The sequence below is a fragment of the Perna viridis genome, chromosome 12 (assembly GCF_037379345.1).
Source record: "Perna viridis isolate PV_CMFRI_1.1 ecotype Kerala chromosome 12, ASM3737934v1, whole genome shotgun sequence".
NCBI lineage: Eukaryota > Metazoa > Mollusca > Bivalvia > Mytilida > Mytilidae > Perna > Perna viridis.
In genome coordinates this window covers 32,139,927-32,161,549 of record NC_142456.1, presented here as the reverse complement: position 1 = coordinate 32,161,549, position 21,623 = coordinate 32,139,927, and the positions used below count along the sequence as shown (strand labels likewise).

At 34.4% G+C, this 21,623-nt stretch overlaps 1 protein-coding gene across 4 annotated transcripts in view; it reads left to right on the top strand.

Moving 5' to 3' along the window:
* Positions 1-17,545, top strand: part of LOC148602058 (uncharacterized) — a 39,679-nt gene extending 22,134 nt beyond the window's left edge. For 2 of the 4 annotated variants that reach the window (XM_088554302.1, XM_088554304.1), the window contains 16 exons: positions 784-974; positions 1,542-1,636; positions 2,098-2,279; positions 2,794-2,941; positions 3,777-3,915; positions 4,678-4,749; positions 5,480-5,614; positions 6,614-6,801; positions 7,869-8,094; positions 8,608-8,837; positions 9,152-11,763; positions 12,358-12,432; positions 13,730-13,817; positions 14,731-14,796; positions 15,748-16,105; positions 16,639-17,545. In XM_088554302.1, coding sequence (XP_088410428.1) covers positions 784-974; positions 1,542-1,636; positions 2,098-2,279; positions 2,794-2,941; positions 3,777-3,915; positions 4,678-4,749; positions 5,480-5,614; positions 6,614-6,801; positions 7,869-8,094; positions 8,608-8,837; positions 9,152-11,763; positions 12,358-12,432; positions 13,730-13,817; positions 14,731-14,796; positions 15,748-16,105; positions 16,639-16,831 — 4,998 coding nt within the window. In that variant the 3' untranslated portion in view covers positions 16,832-17,545. The remainder of the gene's footprint in view (positions 1-783; positions 975-1,541; positions 1,637-2,097; positions 2,280-2,793; positions 2,942-3,776; positions 3,916-4,677; positions 4,750-5,479; positions 5,615-6,613; positions 6,802-7,868; positions 8,095-8,607; positions 8,838-9,151; positions 11,764-12,357; positions 12,433-13,729; positions 13,818-14,730; positions 14,797-15,747; positions 16,106-16,638) is intronic. The other 2 variants (XM_088554305.1, XM_088554303.1) reach the window with 1 other exon arrangement.
* Positions 17,546-21,623: the final 4,078 nt, after the last annotated feature.

The following is a 21,623-nucleotide window of genomic DNA, read 5'->3' as shown; positions in this document are numbered from 1 at the left end:
TGACATGGCTACCTGCAGACTGGTTGGCTAGGAGTCGGCATAATGTGTGTGTGGGGTGGCATGGCTACCTGCAGACTGGTTGGCTAGGAGTCGGCATAATGTGTGTGGGGGTTGGCATGGCTACCTGTTGACTGGTTGGCTAGGAGTCAGAATAATGTGTATGTGGGGGTTGGCATGGCTTCCTGTTGACTGGTTGGCTAGTAGTCAGAATAATGTGTGTGTGGGGGGTGGCATGGCTTCCTGTTGACTGGTTGGCTAGTAGTCAGAATAATGTGTGTGTCGGGGGTGGCATGGCTTCCTGTTGACTGGTTGGCTAGGAGTCAGAATAATGTGTGTGTGTGGGGTGGTATGGCTACCTGCAGACTGTTGGTTCTGTGACATAGTACAATGAGAATCAAGCAATACCTGTCAAACTATAATCTTATTGATATATAGGAAACATTCCAGAAGTGACTAAGGTGTTGAAAGAACTACTGTGAAAGTACTATTGTTGGAGGGGTATCAGCTTTCATGATTTTTAAGGGTAGATCAAACCACGAAAGTTGGTTCTCTTTGAAAAGGAGATTTCAATTGATGTGTATACTTAAAATCTCAAAACCATAAATTCAAGAATCCACAAACTAATGTACATTCACAGTATGTTAAATTGGTACATGAATATAGGTAATGGATTCATACATGTATAAATTAATTTGTGGATTTTCTTTTGGTCCATTTTAGTATCGTTTTACCCCTTTGTGTTTTGCATCTTATTGTAATGGACAATGCATTACATGATTTTAGGAGTCCATATCAGTTATGTTGCACCCTTTGGTAACAGACACTGTTGGTAATTGGCAACACTATAGAATTATCAAGGCTTTGTTATACCAAGGAGAGAGTAAAATGGCGCTACGGTACATCAGCTCTAAACAGCCACCATTGTCCACACCTGAGGAAGTCAAAATCAAGCTTACAGTACTTCTGGCTAATGGGTTTGTACACATATTGTATTTAAATAATGACTCTTATGTTCATTTTTTCTGTTCTGTAAAATTAGTAGAATGATGGTTCCCTGACGGTTCCCAAATTTTATTGTACAGATAAGTGTTTTATCAAATGTTCCCAGTGTAACAAATTTCAATAATTCACACTGTGAAATAAATTTGGTAATTTCACTCTGGGTCTTTCTCCTGCTAAAATGTTACAACTTTGATATCAATCCGCCAATCAGAGAATGTGAAATTCATGTTGAAAATACTGATAAATTATGAAGAAAATCTATATAATAAATTGGTTATTGTGAAAAATCAAATTAAGACCACTCGTAACAAGAACGCTTTAGGATTTAACTTGTGCAAGGAACAAATTCTGCACACTCGTAAAATCTAGGTGTTCTTCGGTACTTGTGATAATATTAAGGTTATTCACTCTTTCCAATGAATTATCCTATTATTGAATAGATGTTGTTATTATCATATTGTCTGTTTCCTTTTCAATATGTGTATGCTTCCTTTATAACAGATGTTACTGAATGTATTGTTTTTTTCTGTTTATGACAGTTTAACAGCAGAAGCCCTGGAGTATCAGAGAACATACAGAGATGAAGACAACAGAGAAGATCTATTACAACATCTATTTCTTGGCTGTCAGCAAAGTAAGATATAAGCATGTTCATTAGATCCTAATGTTTCCAGTAATAATGCAATGACATAAAATAAAGGAATTGTAATTTTAAATAGGTTATTCTGTGACTTTCCTCCCTTAGATGAAAATTTGAGCCCCCAGAAGTATTGTATACAAATATTAATTTCAGTAAGGTTCAGTTTTTATTCTTTTATTTTCAAAACTCCACAAAAAAGATATGAAATATTTCTGAATGTAGCAAAAAATTTTAACCATTTTTTTTCCAGGATACAAATAAATCGTACTTTAAAAACACATTCATCATACGTGAATTAATTTTGATGTGCATTGACAGCTGGATAATGCCTTTGTATACAAGTATTTTACTTGTCTGAATTCTCTTAGGATTAGTATTTCATCAGTATTTTACCCACATTGATCATCACAAAGCTGCAAGATTAAATAAAAACAAATTGAATGTTTTGATTCCAGCTAAGACAGTAGACCAACTACTACAGCTACCTCTTACTGAGGAGGAGGAACTCCAACTTATCAAGTACCTCACCAGTAGTAAAGAACCCAACTCCCAAGAGTTGCTTGTCCTTCACTTTCTACAGAGGTCAAGATATGTAGAAGCTGTCCAGCTTAACGAGAAACTGAAACATTCAGTAGCTGTAAGTCATTGCCTACAAGTGAAACTGCTTGATAGTAAATAAATTAATATTTCTTTAGTAGGTGATATGCTCAATAAAACTAAACTCCTATTATTAATATGATTGAGTATCTGATTGGTTGAAATTTGAGTTTAGGAAGGATTAAAGAAAAATGTTTTATGAAACTGGGCCCAGAGTTAACATTTTGCAGAATTTATTTTTTGTGTTTAATACAGACCGCTAAATTTGTGCCAAAATTAGCACCTAGAGAAAATAACTTGCTATGCTGTATGTTTGCCAATTTGTAATTGTTTGTTGACCTGATGAATTTAGGTATGCAAAATAATAAATATTCATTTCAACATATTGAAACGGCAAACCTAACGAGAACATAAAAATCTATGTCATTGTATTTGAAACCAATGTTGATGTTTGTCTTACAAATAATACCTTGACATATCAAACACATGTTTCTACTTGGATAAAATTTGTTTCATTTCTATATATACTTGAATTTCTTTGATTTGTCTTTCAGTCTGAACCCAATGCAAAAGCAAGGGAGAGAGCATCTGCCAGAAATGCCATGGTTGATGGTTACCTCTCTGTATTGTCTAGTGTCCAAAGAAAGTTGGTGTTTGAAAACCAGACTGTCATGAAGAAAAATACAGTCAAAAGAAGAGAAGGTAAGATTGACATAAGCCTTCCAATAACAGAGGTATGATTGACACAAGCCTTCCAATAACAGAGGTATGGTTGACATAGGCCTTCCAGTAACAGAGTTATGATTGACATAAACCTTCCAATAACAGAGGTATGGTTGACATAGGCCTTCCAATAACAGAGGTATGATTGACACAAGCCTTTCAGTAACAGCTTCAAAATGAAGTGTACACACTACCAATAAATTTAGGAATTGCTATAGAATTTTAGAACTTTTCAGTTTTTAGTTTAAAGTTTATCAGCTATAAAAATTAATCAGCTTACAACAGAAAGCAAATAGTCAGGGTTTAGAAATTACTTTCAAGAGTGGAAGGTCTTGAACTTTTCCAGGTTTGAAAGCAGTAGTTAACAGCACTGCTTTCAAACCTGGAAAAGTTCAGAACCTTCCACTGATGTCAATGAAAAGGATTCAAAGTCCAGGAACAAGGTACCTTTCAATGGTCCAAATAAAGAATTTAGGGTCTTGGACCTTTGACCGCCACCAATTTGAACCTGTCAAACTTCAATTTACATTGGAAGTAGGAATTGTAGAGGTCTGTTAGGGTATGTACATCTCCAGTTCTATGTCAGGTTTAGATTTATCTTGATTTTTTCACCTGTTTTCAATGATATACATTGTGTAAATCTGTAAGGTTTTCAAACTTTTGGTGTGACACGTTGTAGTCTTGTTTGTTTTTGGTTTTTCAATTACATTTTTTCAGTTGAAAGTATCACTTTTATAGAAGGAGCTTTATAACAACTTTCAAAAAGATTTCAAAAAGTGTTGTAACCATTGGTTACTGGTTTTTGTATTTTCAGTTAGGAAACCACAGCCACTGTCAACTACTGTCACTAAGAATAGTATGGCTAAGATAGTATCGAGGACCAGCTTGTTTCTGGAGATACTGGAGAGAGTACAGGAAATCAGACAGGGAGAAGAAGAGGAGACAACTGAAAAGTAAGTGGGGAAATGTTGTGAGCAAAGGGAGACAATTCGGATAATTGAAACCAAATTTTTTTCAAAGAAATATGCATAAGATATTTAAATAATTCTTTGTGTCACCTGCAATGAATCTTGCAAAGGGTGAGACTAATAATACTTTTCTGGTGTTGGCATCAGCTTCTATGTTAAGATTTTCATGGGAAGTTTTCTGATTTGGTCAGTTTTATATGAACCTCTTATGTTAGGTCATTTATATTGGGTATACAATAGCATCACTATACCACAATTCTGTATCCATTTTATGTAGATCCCCCTGCAGTCACGGTTTATTGACTTCAAAATTTCTAATTTCATGTGAAGATTTTCATGTTGTATTTTCTTATCAGATCATGTAAATTGTAGTTGTATTAGCATCTTTAATTCACAGTTTCATATCCTTTTCATGCATATATCCCCACAGTCACAGTCTTATTGACTTAGAAATTTTACATTACTGAAACAGTTTCATATTTCCAAAGTAATCTCTACCTGAAGAGTCTGTCCACTTTGGTGACGTCCATTGGTTGTTTTGATGTCATAAATTGTCCATTATTCATAAAATTAGAAACAATGTCACCATCTATGAAATTTTGAATGACAGCGTCCATGTGCCACAGGTGAGAAATATTTCTGTGATAACATTTTATTTGATTTGAAGTGTTTGTTTTCATTTTACAAACTACATTTTTAACTTGTCATAAATAGCTGTGTAACTTCAGTTCTATTTTTTTATTTCAGAGAAGAATCTGAGCCAGATATTGGTCCATTTGTTGGAACTCCTATCACACCCAGGGCTAGATCAGTATTTGGGTAAGTAATTGTCAGTTTATCTGCAACATACCTTCACAATTAAAATAGATTAGCTTTTTCGTTTTTGATCTTTTAACTATTCTATTATAATTTGTACTCTTTATTGGCTAAAATCATCTCATGAAGCTTTGAAGGCAAATGGGCCCTTCAATTACCATTCCATATAAAATTCAGATACGGCATATGGTAGAAGTGATTCATTAGTGTAGAAAAACCCACCAAACAAATGATGCTTCTTTTTTGGTCATAAATTATGATGTTGTAGTTGATCAAGTATTATGACATCATAACTTACGACTAATTTTACACTTACGATTTTTTTGTGAAAAGGACTGCAGATTTTTAATGATTGATTGATTGATTATTGGGGTTTAACCCCCGAGCAGCAATACTACATCTATATTCAGGCGATGAATATGAGGTGGATGATAAAATTAACATGAAATGATGATGAAATGAAAAATTTCTGTGGGCAGAGCTCCCTAGCCCCTGGCCAGGTTTCTGAGCATTATTTAGTCGCTTTTTATGACAAGCTTAGCGCTGCTGCAGGCCTATTCTTTTGACACCCGGACCTGCACAGGGTCAGATTTTTAATGAAAAATAAACCTGATTTCTCTTTGCTTATCAAGTAAACATCAAGTGACATTTTCATCCCAGTGGGGTTGTTGTCTCTTTGACATATATGCCATACCTAGTCTCGTTACATCATTATATATCTTGTGACTTGTAGGCAATCACAGCCTGTGGTGTATGTTTCCCAGCCTGACAGTAGTGCTCAGAAGTCATTGTCATGGCAACCACCTTCTCACTCATCACTTACACCATTTAACCTAACAAAAATGATGTCACCTGTATCATCCAGAAGGTAATGTAACAGTTATTATTGGAGGATGTAAAAATATAACTGAATTAGGAACTAGTTTAATAAAGTGTTTAGCTGACTTTATAAATCAAAATAAACATTTTGCAAAAAGAAGTATGGGGAGGGGAGAGTGTTTTGCGTATTGTAAAAAAATAAAATCGGAATTCTGAAGTACATCAAAGAAATATCAGGGAAAAAAGACTAGAACAACAAAAAAACTTGTCCAGATGGTAGACCAAAAAGCAGATGCATAAGTTTCTTTGATGACACCTAAAATTTTGTCGAGTTAAATCCAGTTAATGTATGTTCAAGTACCTCTCCAGCTAATAATCATACAAAATGTGATTTATGGGTAAAAAGCCTACATATGTTTATTTTTGATATTTTGTTTGAATTGGCATAGTAAACAGAAATTGACATTTGTTTTTTTTATATAACCTGTGTTCTTAGGAGATAAAAATTATATAGAATGCACTGTAGATTTCAAAATTAAGGGAGATAACTCTGTAAATGACACTCAAATACAATAGAGTCTGTCGGATTTTCAACTTTGATTATCTCCTAAGAGCAGGCAGATTTGAATGAATAATTACACATTTCATAATATAGACCCATAAAATAACTTGATTACAAAAAAAAATATGTAGCCTTTTTTGGGGTGAATCGCATTTTTCAGATTTTGCATTATTCTTACAAACACAAATACTTAGTAGTTAAGTTAACACACTAGTGTTACACACTTAATTGTTCATTCTTGAAAACCACAAAAAATCCTGAAAAATCCTTGAATTTTATGTCTGTAATAGGCAGGCAACCTTGAAATAAGCCATTTATTAGATATTTATAACTCTGTTTATGTAGAAAACCTTTAACTACCCTTACAATTTTGCATACTATCCAAAAGTTCTCCAATTTCTGATTACTTTTTCGGTTCTGTTCTGTCTGGATAATTGATCTACACCAATCATAACATTAAATATTCATATTATATTGCATTTTCAGAACTTCTAAAATAATGGCAGCAGATGCCCTGAGTATGTTACAGACACCTGTACCTCAAAGGAAATCAATGTCAAGAAATCGTACACCAACATCTTCAGTGCCAGCTACTCCTCAGTCTATTTTGAAGGTGCGACAGTTGATATCTACTAAGAGTCCACTCACTTCTCCCATAATGTCTATGAATAAAGGTAAGAAAACATGCTATAAACCTCAGACACCCTTCAGACAATATTACATTTCTCACAGTTGGTAGCTGCCAGGAGTTCACAGACTTCTCTTACATAATCTATGAAATTTTTTGTACAGTTTAAAAATATTTTAATTGAATCACAATTTTTTGCAATAAAGAACTGCAAGTCCCAATGTATAAGTGTGTCAAATCTGAAATTTATGTCCAAACTTGTCCCAAGTGAACAAAGTTCAACATGCTGCAGTTGTATCAGGCTGCATTAGGCTAAGCTGCAGACCTGTTTTTCTTTAAGATTTTGCTGTATTTTTTTTATTGTAGAATCAGAAAAAAAAAAATGTTTTCTGGTAAATGATTGGGGTTATTACGGTCAAAATTAAAAATCCGGAAAAATTTGTGGTATAAAAAATCTGATTTCCAATCTGGAAAATAATTAACTGGATCGGTATCAGCTGAGTGTTTTATTTAATGCAAGCTTTGCAAACATTTAAAGGACCGAGTGCCATACATAACACTATTTAGTGACATTCTACAAACCGAAGTGGATTGGTCCTCAATGTGAAACAAATATAAATGTGTGTAGCCTGTTGATATTGTAGTAGAAGACGGTTCAAACTGCATCTGTTGTAATTTGTAATCTTGACTGTTACTAAGAACTCCAGTTGTTTTAGAAGCATTTGATTGTAAGTGCTGTGGAAGAGGGAAACTGTTTTCACAAGAAGAGTATACAGAGTTGTCCGTGGCTTATTCCATATTTAATATTTTTTTTAATTCTTAAATTTGTGTATTTCAATCATTTTAAATCTCTTAAGTTTTCTTGCAGATGCTCTCAGATTGCAGAAAATGACATTTAATTTTTCTAAATTTTCTGGGTTTGGTGATGGTGGTGGGGGGGTCAGGTTCATGGCACTCAATGGTGTTTATAAGGTGAATAAACTGAAAATACTGTCAATCTTACTGTGAGGCTAAGATTTTGGATAAACAGGTCTGAAGGTCTTTTTTAGTTTGATGTTTTTATTTAGTTTTGTTTTCAATGCTGTGGTTACCGTATTGTGATTTTACTTCCAGTAAATGAGGAAGTCTTCACACCATCAGCTCCGGGCACACCTAGATCAGTCTCCTTCCGTGAATCAACAGTGCAGGGCACTCCAAAACAGTTGAGGTTTGCTGAATTCAAAACTGAAGAAACAAAGGTCAAATCTTCACCCCCATCATCACCTAAAGGTCAGAAGTCGATTCTAAGGTCACCTCCTACTCCCAAGTCAGTGAAGGATAGAAGTCCTACACCTGAAAGGTATGTTTGAGATTGATGGTCACTATCTAATTTTTATATCCCGCCACATCATGTGGCAAGGTATAATGTGACACGATCCAAAAAGTTGCGTGTCCATCATCCTATCTATCTCCATGATTGATGATTTACAGATGATAACTTTATTAGATATTCAAGGCTCTTTTTCATCAAACTTTGTATAGGTATTAAGTATTATAAAATACAGATCTAGTTTGAATTTCATTTTGATTTGATTATTTACACAAAAGATATGGCCATTTAAAATTGTTTTTACCCCCCAAAATATGGGGTATGATTTTATGTTCCATTAGATACCCTTTTTTGTTATTGCTTCATCCATTGCTCACAACATACAATTTTGACATCAACAATTGCAAAGACTTTGATCAGAGTTTCCATAGAAGTTTTTTTTACATATTTTAAAATTTTTGTGGTGCCTGCAATTTTTAATAATTATGTGGTTGTATTTTCTTTTGGTACAAGCCAAAAATAATGTATTAAAACTTTTTTCAGTATATCAAGATCTCCAAAGTACAAGTCAAATCTGGACTTGCTGCAACGTAGACCTCTTCATGATGAAGAATATCATGATTCCAGCCAAGAAGAAACTCCACTTGCATCACCTGAAGAGGTTATCGAAAGCACAGACACTGCTGATGATACCATGGATACAGAAGTTGAAGTTGAAGATGATGATAAAATTACTTTCAACTTCAGTCGACAGTCTGAGAAGGCTGATGAACGTAATGTTTAACTTAGTGCAAGACTTTCTGAGAATCAGGCAAAATGGGGAAAATCTGAAACTTGTATGTCAAAAACTTACTGATTTGATAATATGTTTGCTTTCAAGGAAGTCTTCTCTATTTAAAATGACCACAATTTGATCTCCATGTCACTGGAATGTTAAAAAAATTTTCATACGAAACTTGAAAAATTCTGGGTTTTGACTAAAATATTTACTGTCAGAGGCAGGCTGTTTTAAAAATAACACATTCTGTTAGATTTTAGAACTTTGACACAAAAAAGTTTTATGCATATCTATTGTTTTTTCTTTCAGATGAGGCAATGGACAGCAATACTGAGCCATTGGATAAAGTGGTTGAGGAACCTCAAACAGAAAAAGACTCTATACCACCATCTCCAATTCAGTTGTCATCACTCAGGAAGTCTTCTGTATTGACTAGCCCTGTAAAACTGAAACATAGTCCAATGAAAGTGACAGCGCCCCCTAGATCACCAACTGTAAAACTGACGAAGTCTCTGGCTAGAGGAATGTTTCAACCTAAGTTTACAATGCCTGACGATGATGAAAGTCCTTTACCAACTGACATTGATGTTGGTAGGACAGGTGTTGCTCAGGTAAGAGCTGAGGAACCAATAGAAATAGATGATACAGATGAGGACAATGAAAAAACTGATGAAAAGCATGTGTCTTTCAAAAGCAGTAGTAGTGGAAATAATTCCGTCCATGCAGTTGATGATAGTCATTGTTCTGATGAAAATATAGAGGATAGGATCAATGAAATAGAGAATAGAATTTTTGACTTTGCACAACCTGATGAAATTGAGAATGAACTGATTGAAAATGAAACAAAAAAACAAGATATTTTTAGAAAACGAGAAAGAAGTGTTGTGTTTAACTTTGCTGTTCCTGACAGTAGTTCTGATCAGGGGAAAAATCTTTTATCTGATGTTGTATCTAGTTCAGAAGTTTATCCTGTTTTGTCAGAAGCAAGAGGCATTATTAGTTCTACTCAGTTGGAAAATAAAGCGATGGAGAGTGGAGAGGTAGCAGCACCTTCTGAATCAGAGGCAGCCATGGCCAAAGATTATTCAAAATTTGTTAGTTCATTGACTGAGGATATTGAAAACCAACCTGATCAGAGTAATATTGATGAGAAAGCAGAAAAGAGAAGGGAATGGGGGCTAAGACAAACTGCAGAAGGAGAGCTACCCCCTTTGATGGATATTGATGAAACTGGTTTTGGTAATAAACTACCTGAAAATGAAAGTGATGTTGAAGACATATCTGAGAATGGGAAAATTAACTCTACTAAAGATTATCCATTGAGAAAAACGACAACTAGGAATTCTGTCTCTAGTGAATCTAAATTATCTAGATCATCTAGACGTTTGTCATCTGTATCTACATCTGAACACCAAAAAGAAGAACCTGAACTTAGAAGATCTTCTAGAAGATTATCTTCTGTTGTTAAGTTTGATGAAGCTTTATTTATACCTGTGCCTAAGTCACCTTCACGAACAAAAAAAACTGAGGTAGACATAGAAACACCTAAATCTCCTTCTAGAAGGAGAGGTGGTTTGGTTGAAACTACGATTCCTGAAGATTCAGTGGATACTGTGAAATCTCCATCTCGGCGTTCAAGGAAATCTGTTCAACCAGGTGACATTGCACCACTGTCACCTGGTCGTAGTAAAGGTGCTAAAAGTATACAGGAGGTTGATTGCGAAGTTCAAAAAACACCTACAAGGGGAAGAAAACCTAAAAAGGCTGATGAAGAAAATGAAAAATTAGATAAAACTTCTAGTGTTGATGAAATGGAAGAGAAATCCGTTAGTAAGTCACCAAGCCGTAGAAAAAGTATGAAAGGTGTAAATGGTTCTGAAGGTTCTAAGTCACCAAGTGGGAGGAAATCTAAAAAGTCACCATCACCAAGTGGCAGGAAATCTAAAAAGTCGCATTCACCAAGTGGCAGGAAGACTAAAAAGTCACCTTCACCAAGTGGCAGGAAATCTAAAAAGTTGCCTTCACCAAGTGGCAGGAAATCTAAAAAGTCACCTTCACCTAGTGGAAGTAAAGCAGAAAGGTCATTGTCACCAGGGGACCAAAAACAAAGAAGCAGGAGTACGAGTCCTAGAAAGACTAGCCCTGCTCCAGGTGGAAAATCACCAGGACGTGGAAGAACAAAAAACTCAGAGGAATTGAAATCAGGAAAGGCTTATACTCAAGAAGAAAACGTTGTTCAGGTTAAGAAATCTCCAGGCAGGTCTCGTAGGAAAACTACTGAAATTTTCTCAACTGTTGAAGAAGTAGTTGAAAATTCAGTAGAAGAAACTGTTCAGGTTAAAAAGTCACCTGGAAGACCTCGAAGGAAAACATTAGAAATATTTTCAACTGTGGAAAATGTTGAAAATTCATTGGAACCAGCAGTGCAAGTTAAAAAATCTCCCGGGAGATCTCGTAGAAAAACAAGTGAAATATCAATGGAGGTCGTTGATCATACTACCACTGAGGAAAAATCAAATGATGAATTACCTGTTCCAATAGAAAGTGTTTCAGTTAAAAAATCCCCTAGCAGGTCTAGGAGAAATACTACTGAAATATTTGCTGATGTTAAAACAGATTCAGACAATAAGCAAACTTATCCTGAAATTAAGCAGACGAAAAAGTCTCCAGGTAGACCAAGGAGACGAACTACTGAAATTTTCTCTGAATTAAATGATAAGGCCATTTCTACAAAACAATTTGCTGATGAAACTGTTCAAGTCAAAAAGTCTCCAGGGCGACCAAGAAGAAAAACAATGGAAATATTTACTGAAGTGAAGTCACCATCAAGAAGAACAAAGCAAGATTTACTAGATCAAGCTGAAGATGTGATGACACATAATTTTAGGTCCCAGTCTCCAGCTTCTCAGTCTGAAGATAAGGTGAGAACCTAATAATGTAATTGACACCCAAAGATAAAATTTCAAGTTTAGTTCTCCAATGAGGCTCTGTTGAACTTAAGGTGAAGTACATCTTATCCAAGAGTGTTGTTTGGGGATTCATAGTCCTCAATCTTCCAACAGTGTTGAACTCTTTTCTCACTTTTGAAATAAGTACTGAGACATGTAAGTATGGCAAGTTTGACACTCTGCTTGCTGCAATACCTTTTTAATTATAAGACGTAAAAGAAATTTTGGAAGGTCACATCACATGTTTGACCTCAGTCATGTGCAATAAAAGCTATTATGCTACATGTATATGATTTATGTATGGCTTATGTTTAACAAGAGTTCTTTCCCTTTATGGCTTAATTGTAGATTATAAATCCCAGAAGTTTCCTTCTCGAAGCCAAGTAGTGTTTACTTGGAAGAATATTTCTGTGTCTATTATTATATACATGTAGAGAGGGCCAGTCAGTGTCATAAAGAAAAAAAATATATACATGTAATCTATAAAAAAAATTGTCCAAATCTACATGTATATTCATGTATTACAATTATTATTTTTCAAAATACTACTGTTTTTGCCTTCATTAGCAAGAACTTATACCATCAGAAGGGGAATTACTTACACCACCAGAATCAGAAATGGACAGTCCAAGCAAGACTCATGTAAGTTCACTTCTTTATAAACAAATAATTTGGGCTTTAGAGCATTTAGATTTTGGTATGTGCATTCTTTATCCATTATCTGTCTGTTTTTCAAAATAAAATCTACCATTGGTCTCTTACAGAATTCTTTTTTAGATATCAGTCCTTAGTTGAAAAACACTCTTCTAATACTTCTTCTAAAACAATGAGTAATGATTGTTTTTTTGTAAAATGTTCTTTGTGCTGATGTGACTGCTGATTTACTGATTATGACAATAGCATGCAAATGCTGTTTAATCACCACTGGTATAGCCATGCTGCAATGAAAGAGGGAGGTTTAGCGTTCTGTAAAACCTCGATTTAATCCACCATTTCTTCTGAAGTGCCTGTACCAAGTTGGGACCGTTGCGGTACCAGCTGCTCTGGTGGTGTAATATCTAATTTGCCAGTTTGTTTTGGACTTGACTTGATTATGAATTGGATTAGTGTTATGTAATTTTGTTGTTACCTTTATTTACTGTACAAACTTATAACATATAAGTTATCTTCATGTTTCATTGCAAGAACAAAAAACTTTCTACAGTCAAACCAGTCTTATTGACCACATGTATTTAGCAATAACCTGACCAAAAAAACTATGATCAAAGTATTCCTGTTTCGTACATAGCAGTAAAATTAAACCTGTAGATGAAGATCACCTGTCTAATGTAAATAGGATATAGCCCACTCAAGATATGTTTCACTGACTTGAAATCAGATTCATTTGACAGTCAAAATTTGTTAAAATATATGTTACCATTGGCCCACACTAAAAATGATGTTTGTTTCCCTTTACGCGACCTTAGCTCCTACCTTTTGGTAGTTAGGTAGGTACAGAAAATATTTTTCCCCCAAATGTCATATGATTCTGTAAAGGCCATGATCAAAGAAGTGAAATATGTTTTTTTGACAATTAAAAAAAATCTTTTCAGAGAAAAGTAATAAATTATTTGGGTAGGTAGGGTAAGGGGAAATCAACTTAATTTTAATTTTGGCCTTGTTACTGTAAAATGCTCCTTAAAATGTTACAAAACATACTATAACTGGTTATTTAAGCACTCTCCACTGGCTTGCAGCAAGGAAATTCCATAATGAGCAAGTCCTGCTGGGCCAACTAATTTCTTTTTTTTTTTCTGTTCAACATATCAATAGGGCAAGTGAACTTCTTAAGGGCGGGTTGAGTTTTGGCATAACTTGACCAATTTGGAAATAATCAAAAGGCATTTAATATATTAAGCAAACAATAATCAAAGTTTTTGTATTTTTTTCCAATTTGTAGAAAGTTGGTAAGAGTAACAGAAGTAAAAAAGGAAAGGAATCTACTCGATCAAAGAAACTGGGAGAGAAAGATGATATATCTGAAACAGGTAAACACAGTCGAGATAATAATAAGGAATCTGGTATATACAGGGGAGGTAATACATAGAATTGACACACACCTGTATAAGTTTAATTCTATAATTGAAGTCTCAGCATCTCCTTAGTTAATTTGTAGCCTGATGTACATATCTTCATGAAAGTTTGTTAGGCAGGGGAGATAACGCATAGATATAAATGAAACATGTATACTCGTAGAAGTGTTAATACTTTTAAATTCTAACTACTGAAAACATCTGAAACTTTTGGTAAAGTTGTAGCATGCTCATTGGTAGGTTCTGGATCAGCTTAAATTATCAATGAATTTATACTTTACTTTTCAAAATGCAAGCTATCTACTTCTCAAATAAACATACACAGGCAAAATTATTTCACATGATTTTCACCTGAACTGAGCAAATAAATTTCGTGTCAGAGTTCACGTGAAATTGGTGTGAATCGAGCCTTCACGTGAAATTCACATGAGTTGTACACATGCAATTCATATTAAGTGAATTTCATGTGAAAATCATGTCAATTTCATGTTAAGTTCACGTGAATTTCATGTGAAGCTCGATTAACATGAATTTCATGTGAAAAATATCTGCCTGTATAGTGAAAAGATTTACTTCAGTTTTGTTACATGTGAGTGAAAGGTGAACCCTAGTGTATTGCTACAGCATGATATATGAGTTGTGATATGACAACTCTATACACAGCTGCTGAAGGGATGTTGCCACATATTAAATGGAAATTGACAAAACAGAATGAAAAGTTATCGTGTTTGTTGTACAGTTTGGTCAGTAGTTTACCTTTACCATGGATCTCTAAGTGTAGGTCAAGATATGAGCCTTATTTTAGAGGTAATTTAAGGCAAACAATATATTGCTGTGCGTGTACAATGTAAATATCTGTCTCTTACAGAATCAGAAGGACCACATCCTGTTTTCTCATTTTCTGATCCTATGCAAGTAGATATTCCATCTGAAGGTATGTACTCTCTTGTAGAAATTTTAGTCCTTGAAGACAAATAGCTAGTTTCGAATCATGATTCCATAAGGGCTATTCCATAGAAAATTGTGTCCTGGGGGCAGAACGCATGTGATATTTAGGGGTACCACCAACATACAATACATTTGTCTTCTCAGAAAAATTCTATTTTTGCTCTTGCAAGAGACATTTTCTCTGGAATAGCCCCAATCAAGACATGGAGAAAATTTTTTGGGGCCTATGCACATGAATTTGAGAGTAAACAAATATAAACTTTACTGTTATGGACCCATATTGCTAGCCTTTTTACAAGAAGCATGACTATCAGACAGTGAGACTTAACTGAAAGTTAGATTTAAGGGTTGTGCATGTTACTGGGCCCTGTGTTAGTGGAGTTATTTAAGGGTTGTACATGTTACTGGGCCCTGTGTTAGTGGAAGCTATTTAAGGCTTGTACATGTTACTGGGCCCTGTGTTAGTGGAAGCTATTTAAAGGTTGTACATGTTACTGGGCCCTGTGTTAGTGGAAGCTATTTAAGGGTTGTACATGTTACTGGATCCTGGGTTAGTGGAAGCTATTTAAGGGTTGTACATGTTACTGGTTCCTGTGCTAGTGGAAGCTATAAAGGTGCTACCCACTTACTTGTCCAGTTTTCTTGAATTCTTGTAAAAAAACTGCCAAAAGTTAATGAAGGAAATGTTGTAAAAGTATTAATTTTTGTAATAATAGGAAAGAGTGAATAACCAGCATATAATCATGAGTGCCAAAGAACACCTAGTTTTAATGAGTGTGTGGAACTTGTTCTTGTGTTGTGACATTTTGGCGGGAGAAAGTGCGAGAGTGAAATCACTGAATTTATTTCACAGTGTGAATTATCGAAAATTTCTACTCTGGGAACATTCAGTTAATCACTGCTATCTATATAATAATGAGAAATAACTTTCTTTTAGCAGATTTTACAAAAGTGAAGGAGGCATCTGATGTTCAGTCCTTTATCTTTTCTCCACCTGCTGCACCTAAAACCAGGAAATCAGACATAAATAGTAAAACTTCTCAACTGGGTTCCATGGAGAACAGTATTTTACTCCCATCTTCTTCAAGGGAGCCAACTCCAGTTCAATCAAGGGAGGGAACTCCAGTTAAGTCAACTTCCAAGCGAGGAAGGGGTAAAAAGTTGTCAGAATCTGATGTTATAATTCCTCATCCTATAGACTCGATCCCTGAGGAACCAATGGGTATGACTGAGGAATCAGACCCTCCATCTGAAAGCGAACCACCTCCAAAGAAAGAGAAAAGGACGAGAAGAGGGTATGCTTCTCATACATAAACATTTGCTAGTTACATGCTTCCTCTTTTTGACTTGCTCACAATTAAAATATTGTATTAAAAGATATGATTGTTCTAGGCTTTCTCTTAAAAAGAGGAAAGAGAAGATAAGAAATTGTTTGAATGATTTTTTCCCTAAAAACATTTACCCAATTATACTGCTGTTACTAGTGAAAAAGCAGTGGTATTACAATGAGTTTTACCTTTGTAGATTTTTGATAATTTCTTCAAATTTTGACTGCAAATTGCATTATATGGAAGTGAATGGCTTCATAGCAAATCAAAATTGTACAGAGTTCAGGATTTTCAGAAAATACAGCCAAAAATACGGATTGTCTTAAATTTAGGGTATATCTTCATTTGTAAAAAGTGACTGGATTCAATATTTAGAAAATTATATATTTTTGCTTGTCCCCAAAATTTGTCTAGTGCATTGACTAGAGATTCTGTTTATAGATTTCAGGTAATTACTTTCATAGAAATTGAGGTCATGGTATATAATTATTGTATTGCAGGAAGAAAAAGCTGTTAAATTATGATGATGTCAATCTGATCAGCCCCATTAAAGAAGAGGAGGGAGAAACAGAGCCTGAGAAACCTACAACTCGAACAAGATCAAAACGTGATCAAGAAATGCCTATAAACTTACGTGGTGGAACTTTAGTGAATACTAGGTCTAAGAAAAAGAGAGTAGCAAAGCTATGGTGATATATGTATATGCATAGGAAATAGAATAATCTATATGTACAGAAATGTTCACATTAATGTTTTATTGGACATTGAGTCCAGTCATATTTAAGCTCAGTCCAGGAAATAATGGCGTTCTAGCATGTAAGCAAAAGTATGTTTACGATGAATAATGATACCAGTTTAAAAGTTGTTTGTATTTTGAAAGCTTAATGATGAAGCTAACTGGATTTAAACTTGACTTTGTGTCGAAAATGTACATGTACGTAGATGATGTCAGTTATTGATTTATTACATCTTTGGCTTCGTGCTTAAGAAAAGAATGGTGCTTTGGCTGGAATGCCATGTAAAAGCAACCCAAGCTAGAGGTGCTTTAAAAGTGCTCAATATTAACATTTAAAACTTTTTTTTTTCTTTTTTTTTTTTTTGAGAAGGCAGGATTAAATCATGCCTTTTCAATGTGTTCTTATTCGAATTGTCAGATTATTATGCAAACTACTTTCTGTCATTGTTATTGAATTGTACATTTGAAATACCCCCCCCCCCCCCCAAGTTATATAAGGTAAAGTATTTTCACATGCATCATGAGGTCATGGCATATTTTGTATTAAGAAGTGAACACTTCCATTATTTCATTATTACAATGTAAAGAAATGTATTCGTATTGAAATTATCAGAATTTATGTTTGTGATGTTGCATCATTTTTAAAACAGTAAATAAAATAATTTACTCGATAGTATTTGTGAAGTATATTAACCTCTACTTTACATTGGATCTTGCTAGTATATTCTATATGTAAATGTTCTTTTTGTCTTGCCTGCAATGGAAGTAACGGGAGGTGAGATTAAGGTTTTGCTTTTCAGGTGTAGGCGTCTTTATTTAGATTTTAATGTTAAGTTTTCCGTTTACAGTAGTGAAGGTTTTTTAAGTCAAAATTTACAACATTAATTGCCAAGATGTTAAGAATGCAATTATTAAGTTCCTGAAACTTTACCTAATGGTTCTTTATACAGTATTCTTCACATTTGCATGTTTTCTTTCTTCACAAAACATTTTACTACAGCCAGATTTTGAAAACAGAAGTGTAAACATCAAATTTTAAAATGTGCAGACAAAAAGGTTTACTGTTATAACATATGTGTCTAGTATTGTTTCTCTTCAACTTTTAAAAATTTCTTATGAGACAGGAAGGTTTGCATGTGACATGTTAATTTGAACATATTGGCCACATTTCAATATTTTGTTAAAAGTTATGATACAATAGCCTTTAATGTTTGGAATAATGAAACCATAGTTGACACAAAAATTTGCAATTAGAACTTTAATTTGGCAATTTGGCCCATTTTGCACTAAGGTTCCCATGTTTTGAGTAGATGAACTCCCAAAAAGGTTCTGCTGGCAAAATAAGCACACATTTGACTTTATATGCAAAATTCAGGCCGATTTTATTAAGTTTATTATTTTAATTGCTGGATTTGATATAAATTGAACAAACCCAAATACTCTCTTTCTAGCAGATTTTTATAACAGAAGACAGAGTCCTTTTTATCAATGCAAGACTAAATTCAAATCACTGAAACATATGCCTTGGCTGTAAAGTGGTAAGGGAACAATAGTAATATATACTAGGCAACAGAATAAGCATACCCCTTCTTTCAACTTGTACTACATGTATTTTCACGAATTCAAATATTTGGTCTATTTGTATTTTGGAAATACCGACAGTTGAAGCATTTGCTTGGAAATAACCATGCAGAAATTAAAGGACATAGTTGTACTTCTGTTGTTGCAATATGGGACTTTGTCTGAACTAGTGAAAAAAGTCACTTTAAAAACAAGTGGTAACAAAAGCGTCATTCACCAAACTGCTTAGAAAGACATTTTCATTTTTTCCTGGTCTAAGGGCATATATTGCATACAGGTGCATAGCTGAGACCAAACTGAAGGGTAGGCAAAATTACAGCAGGGGGTCTGGACCCAGCAGGTCCAGTGTTTTTAGAGCATCATTTATGCCTCTCCTGGAGGAAAAAAAAAATTGGCAAAATTAAGTGCAGGCAAAAACTTTTTTGCCTAACGGCAGCTACGCGCCTGGCATTTAAAAAAAAAAAGATTTATTTTTAGCTCACCTGGCCGAAGGCCATGCAAGCTATTGCCATCTTTTGGTGTCTGTCGTCGTCATTAACAATTATACAAAACTCTCCTCCTCTGAAACTACTTAATTAGAATTTGAACCAAACTTGGTATGAATGTTCCTTGTGGTATCCTGCATAGAACTGTGTGGATTTTTAATCTGTCGAAAAGCATGGCCGCCATTTCTTATAATAGAACATATGGGTGAGACAGTAGACATATATCTCCCAAACCATTGGGTTTAGCAAAATTCTGACAGTGTAAAAGTGTTCAGCATGATGAGATTTATCTTTGGTTGAATTTTGGTTTTAATCCATTAAGGTCTGACTAACCACTTCCAGGTCAAATGGCCACCCCCCCCCTCCATGTAGTACCAAAAACACACTGAACCTAGACATGTGCATTGTAAGTGCATTATTTGTGTGTAATATGATTAAAAGTAGTCAAAATAAAGCTGAGAACGTGTACTTTAAAATCGCATATGTACTTAACTACAAAAGTGTATGAATATTGTTTACATGTGTCAGTAATTTGCCTCCATGCGGTCAGTTAGCAGAGCAGGTAAAAATGTGGATTTTCAGTATTATTTATTCAAGAAAATTTTGTGAAGAATTTCTACAATCATCGTACCATTAGAATAGTGATTTTGGAAGCCTTATTTTCCAAGCTTCGCAATGGTATGCAATTTTAAGATGTCATTTGTCCTTGGAATTCACAGTGAAACTTTGAAAATTACTTTTTTAACATGTAAAGTAATGGAAACGTTATAAGTGGTTAGTGAGACCATAAGCTAAATTATGGCATATTTCAGAGAAATGCATAATTGGAGGAAAATTGCCTTTCCTGGTCATTATTTCCATTTTCCCATAAAATCAGTATAGTAATATTGGTAATCTGGCTATATTTTAAGAGGTGCATTGTGCAAGGTATTTTAAAAAACGACATAGCAACAAGATTTTTATCAGTAACAGTGACACGTATCTTGACGTCATCCATGAAATACATAACATCACTGCTTGGGATATTCAAAGTACTCAAATAGTCACACAGCACAGACTTAGAATCACACAGTAATGAAATAGGTATGATATAAATTGTTGAAATCTGTTCTTTTTTCATAATGATACATGATATTTACTATTAGAACTTCTTGAATTATCATAGGTATCAATTTGGTGTGACAAGTTAGTTAAAATTGTAATTTTTTAGTAATTAAGGGAAAATATCACAGAGGGGCATGATAACAAAAAATGACCATTTTTTTGTTGTCTTATGTCTGATTTTGATAGTTCTGGACTTATTAGACTCACAATACCACACGCTTTCATAAAATGTAAAAACAGAAAAACATAAAAACTCATAAAATGTTTTTAAGGTCTCACTAACCACTTCCAGGTCAAATGGCCACCCCCCCCTCTATATAGTGCCAAAAATACACTGAACCTAGACACGCATTGTAAGTGCATTATTTGTGTGTATTATAATTAAAAGTAGTCAAAAAAAGCTGAGAATGTGTACTTTCAAAATCATATACGTACTTAACTACAAAAGTGTATGAATATTGTTTACATGTGTGAGTAATTAGCCTCCATGCTGTCAGTTAGCAGAACAGGTAAAAATGTGGATTTTCAGTATTATTTATTCAAGTTAATTTTGTGAAGAACTTCTACAATCATCATACCATTAGCTTAATGATTTTGGAAGCCTTATTTTCCAAGCTTCGCAACAGTATGCAACTTAAAGATGTCGTTTGTCCTTGGAAATCACAGTGAAACTGAGAAAATTACTTTAACATGTAAAGTAATGGAAAAGTTAGAAGTGGTTAGTGAGACCTAAGCCATGTTGGAGTTATTGCCCTTTTTCAATGATCTTTGCTATTTTTAATGTTATTTCTTTCAAAAATCTTCTCCTCTGACACAACTTGACCAATTGAAACCAAACTTTATATGAATGTTTATTGGGGTATCCTGCATAGATTTGATGTGGGATTTTTGATCTGTAGAAAAAACATGGCCACCAAGTACTAAAAATCGAACACAGGGGTCAGACAACAGTTTTTTGCATACATCTCCCAAACTGTTAGGTTTAGCTAAATTCTGACATGGATAAAGGTGTTCAACATGATGAGATCTATCTTTGATTAAATTTTGGTTTTAATCCGTTAAGCAGTGTTGGAGTTACTGCCACTACTCTGCCAATTGAAGCCAAACTTGGTATAAATGTTTCTTGGGGTATCTTGCATTAAACTGAGGTGGGGGTTTTTGATCCGTCAAAAACATGGATGCTGTTACTAAAAATAGAATATAAGGGGGATCAGCCAGTGGTTTTTTTGCATATATCTCCAAAATTGTTAGGCTTAACCAAATTCTTTCAATAGCTGAAATGATCCTTTTTTACTAAGACTCCAAAAGTCTTCAGGGATTAAAGTTGTCAGACGACTCCTTGTAAGAGTTATTGCCTTTGAAAGGGGAAAAATGATTTTTATCTTGAAAACTATGATAGATTCAAAGAAACTTTCAATTGTTGAAATAATCCTTATTTTAAGTCCTACCAAAGATTTCTTGAGTCAAAATTGTTGGAGGACTTCTTGTTAAATTTATTGCCTTTGAAAGGCAAAATTCAACCAGGTGACCGGTTCAGGCTCCTGGGAGCCTCTTGTTTGTCTTTGGTAAAAATGTCAAT